At 39.1% G+C, this 4,522-nt stretch overlaps 1 protein-coding gene across 1 annotated transcript; it reads left to right on the plus strand.

Annotated features, from left to right (window-relative positions):
• Nucleotides 1–1,856: 1,856 nt before the first annotated feature.
• Nucleotides 1,857–4,104, plus strand: LOC308660585 (disintegrin and metalloproteinase domain-containing protein 20-like; the record flags this gene model as incomplete). Its single annotated transcript, XM_081315010.1, has 1 exon — nt 1,857–4,104. Exon 1 carries the CDS (start codon nt 1,915–1,917, stop codon nt 4,102–4,104), a length of 2,190 nt encoding a protein of 729 aa, XP_081171136.1. The 5' UTR covers nt 1,857–1,914.
• Between the last annotated feature and the right edge of the window lie 418 nt (nt 4,105–4,522).

A 4,522-nucleotide genomic window follows, 5' to 3' on the forward strand; every position in this document is an offset into this window, starting at 1 on the left:
GCCTCAGATAGAAAGTCCATACAGATAATGGTAAGGACAGCCGAGAAGATCATAGGAATCTTGCTCCCTGGTATTCAGGATGCTGCTTATAAGTGCTATGTGCTTAGAGCTCAAAGCATTGTTGGAGACCTCACACACCCTCTTCACGGTCTGTTTCTGTTGCTCCCCTCTGGGAGGAGGTTTCGAAGTATTTCTAGCAGGACTACCCAATTCTGTAATAGCATTGTTCCCTAGGCCATCCGTCTGGTAAACTCGCAACATTCATTTTTCTTGCCATGCACATGTATACCTAACCTGAATTGACTATTATTACTCTGTGTCATATAATATATGTGGGCATATGCATAATTCTGTATTTATTTATTTATTTATTTTTGTCATATTTGTGTAGTGTATATCGGAGGTGGTGACCCTTTGAGAGCTGTATGCAACAAAATTTCATTTTAATGTATGCTGATTAGTGTACATTCAAAGGTGACAATAAAGATTCTATTCTATTCTATTCTATTCTATTCTATTCTATTCTATTCTATTCTATTCTATTCTATTCTATTCTATTCTATTCTATTCTATTCTATTCTATTCTATTCTATTCTATTCTATTCCAACTATGTCTGATGTTGCTTTAACTCCATTTGGACAATTTTGCTACACATGCTAATGAGATTATGTGTTCAACATTTATTTAGTGTGATTTAATCCCTGCTTAACTGGGTGTCAATTGCTGATGGCCTCAAGATCTGATACCACTGACAACAACAGGGTATCACCATAACATATAAATCAGCTAAAGCCCTCCAAAACACTTTAAGAAAACCAAAAAATCGGTAGCCCAAGGGAAAAAAATGAGGAGTCATCTGCAATATACAGGGTAAGGACTCTAACAGCTATTAGGTCTGACAGACAGCAAAAGATTAGGGGACCACATCCATGAACACCAGCTAGCTGTGAGAAGACACAATGAAAGCTTCCTAATCCCGCAATACATGGACAGATACAACCATAATCTGAATGCAGAAACATCAGCATCTTAGACTTAAACCAAGCTAACTCTCAAAGTGCAAGGGAATTCTTGGCAAATTGGTACTCAGACAAATCAGTCATCAACAGGCACATAGAAATAAAACAACATTTGCAGACCATTGGAAAGAGATAATGAAAAAGTTGAAAAGGAAACAAAGGGACCAAATTTTTGATTTCTTTTTTTAGTAGGCTTTTGACCCCACTCAACAAAAGATGTATAATATCTATAGAATGCAATGCAGTCTTTCTGGAATTATTCTTCTTGATGATCTTTCATGTAACATAAAAACACCATCTGTTTAGACTTTAAAATAAGGTATATTTGTGCTAAGAGTGCAAGTTTGTGGTATTTAACGTACTGTTTCTCTCCCCCCCCCCATAGTTGTAAAAATTCATAAGGCAAAGACTGAGCCATTTGGTATGCAAAAGGCCTCAGATCTTTTTATAGCTAAAGATGGCATGGGTGAAACTAGGAAAAAGTCAAATAACCGTGAAATAGAAATAGAAATAGAAATTAGAAGGTTCAGCAAGTTATTGTTTTTGAGCTCTTACAAAGCCATGCCTCTCCTGGTCTGATAGGCTACTTCACTTCCTACTCAAATTATGAACTAATCCACTTCAATTCACACCTTGGCCCAACCAGAGAAAATATACAGTTAGCTCCTGTTAGATGAATTACAGAGCAGTAGGATACGAACACTAACTATTCTACATTTGGCTGTTTAAACTCCGCCTACATTCCAAAATCTACTGCATTTCTGTTGCTATGCACAGAATCCTCATTTTCAAATCTTTTAACTTTTTTTCTTTCTCTCTCTCTTTCCCCTGTTCATGTCCTTGCTGAGATTCCTTCTCTATAATAAGGTGAGGTTCCACCCTCGTTCTGCAAAAATGAGGACCTGTCTGTCATGGCTGATTGTGATATTGCTTAAGATCATCCAACATGCAGCTTCTAGACAGGCACCTCCTCAGGGCTTCCGATATGCCTCTTATGACGTGATCATCCCAAGGAAGCTGTCTCCCAAGTATGGGCAAGAGGAACCCCAGGATGTGAGCTACCTCCTGCCCATTGAAGGGAATCCCCATGTGGTATTCCTCAGGCAAAGAAGGAACTTCATCCCTAAGGTCTTTCCTGTCTTCACCTATGATACAGCAGGAGATCTCCAGGTGGATTACCCTTTTATCAAGGACGATTGTTTCTACCATGGATTTATACAGAGAAAGTCCTCTTCTCGAGTCACCCTCAGTACATGTTCAGGAGGACTGAGAGGTCTCTTGCAAATCGAAAATAAGACCTATGAAATTGAACCAGTCCAGCAATCTTCTACCTTTCAACATGTGGTGTTTCGGTTAGAAGTAGAGGAAGGGGCTGTCCGAATGTTTTGGGGAGTAGGACATGAAGAGCAGAGCCATCAAGAGGACATAATTCCTGAAACAGAGAATCTTGCAAACCAACATGTTTTTGGGAAATCCTGGTGGCCACATACGAGATATGTTAAAGTGGCAATTGTGATTGATCATGAGCGATATTTGCAGTTTCACAGAAATGAATCTTTTATTACTATGCAAGTTCTAGATATTGTCCACACTGCAAATTCACTGTATGATTCCCTTTCTGTTCATTTGTCAATAACAGGCTTAGTGATCTGGTCACAAAAAAACCCCATAAACATTACCTCTATAGCAGATAACACACTTTTATTATTTAATGAATGGAGAAGAAAACATCTGCTTAACATTTTAAAAAACGATGTTGCACACTTATTTGCATATAAGCATTTTGGGGCAAGTGTAGGACTTGCATATGTTGGAACTATATGCAGCAGTTACTGGGCAAGTGCCATTGAATCCTATAGAACTCCCAGTTTGTTTTATATTTCTTTCATTTTTGCCCATGAACAGGGACATGTTCTTGGAATGCAACATGATGGGCAATTTTGTCATTGTGAAAAGAATGAATGCATTATGGCACCATATGCAGCAGAGACTGATAAATTTAGTAACTGCAGTTATAAAGATTATTTCCACCATAGAAACACTGACTGTTTATTTGTCCCACCAGACACTAACACAACTTTTAAATTTGAATTCTGTGGTAACAAAATAGTGGAAAATGGAGAGCAATGTGATTGTGGGTCGGAAACACAATGCAAGTCAGATCCCTGCTGTCAAGCTAATTGTATGTTGCGCCCTGCTGCTGTTTGTGCCTTGGGTCTGTGCTGTGCTAACTGCCAGTATCGTCAACAAGGAACTGTTTGCAGAGAGAAGTTTAGTAGTTGTGATCTTCCTGAATATTGCAATGGGACTTCAGAACACTGTCCAGAAGATGTGCATGTGCAAGACGGTGCTGTGTGTCATGATGGTGTGTATTGCTATCACGGGAACTGCACAACTCACGATATGCAGTGCAAAATGATATTCGGTAGTGGAGCAACAGTCACTTCTGAAGTATGTTTCCGAGAAGTGAATAATAAGGGCGATCGCTTTGGCAACTGTGGGCTTAAACATGGAATTTACAAGAAATGTAATCCTGGGGATAGCCTGTGTGGCCGTATCCAGTGTAAAAATATTCAAATGCCTTCTTTGGAGGATCACAGTACAATAATTCATACTTCCACTGGAATGAATCAATGCTGGGGCACTGACTACCACCCTGGGGTGAAGGTGAATGATATTGGAGCAGTGAGAAATGGTGTTCCTTGCGGCAATAACATGATGTGTATTGAGGGTAGTTGTGTCAATGTTTCCATTCTGAAATATGACTGTAATGTTACAATGTGCCACAATCGGGGAGTTTGTAACACTCTGAAACATTGTCACTGTGATGTTGGATGGGCCCCGCCAGACTGTAGCAATAAGGGCTATGGGGGTAGCATAGACAGTGGGCCACCTCCAGTTACGGTACAGGGTAAAGCTAAGATGAAAATGTCAACTATAACTGGAATACTGTGTGCATTTTGTCTCACAATTGTTTGTGCTGCCCTGGTTATCTGGTTCAAGGATGGGCTGAGAAAACAATTTGGAAAATTTCAGGGAAGTGTCCATGCTATGAAATCAAAAGATGAAGGAACACCAGTGTAACTCATCTTCAGTAAAAATGAACAACACATCCAATATAATCATGGGATTTAACAGTCAATTTGAAAAACAAAGACATTCCAAATTTTATTGTTTTAAAGATATCTCTCAGACACATTTCTTTTTGGAAATTGCCTTCTTTGAAGAGGAAGAACCACCAGCATCACCCCTATCTATGTAAAGTAAAGTTCACTGAGAATAAGTCAAGGAAATCTCTCATTTGTGAAGTCAAATAAATTGTTTTCGTTTTGTATCTTAAAACACCATGTTCAAATTGGAAGGAAGAGATAATCCAGAGGCTGCTTGTCCCAGTGTGGTGGTTCCTAGTTCCTATCAACATGCAGGAAGTTGTAGTAGCAAGAAAGCAGAATTAAAATCCATTAGCCCCTTTACTCTTTCTTCATTTTCTGCTTGAATATTT

The sequence above is a fragment of the Vipera berus genome, assembly GCF_964194415.1.
Source record: "Vipera berus genome assembly, chromosome: 1".
Classification (NCBI taxonomy): Eukaryota; Metazoa; Chordata; class Lepidosauria; order Squamata; family Viperidae; genus Vipera; species Vipera berus.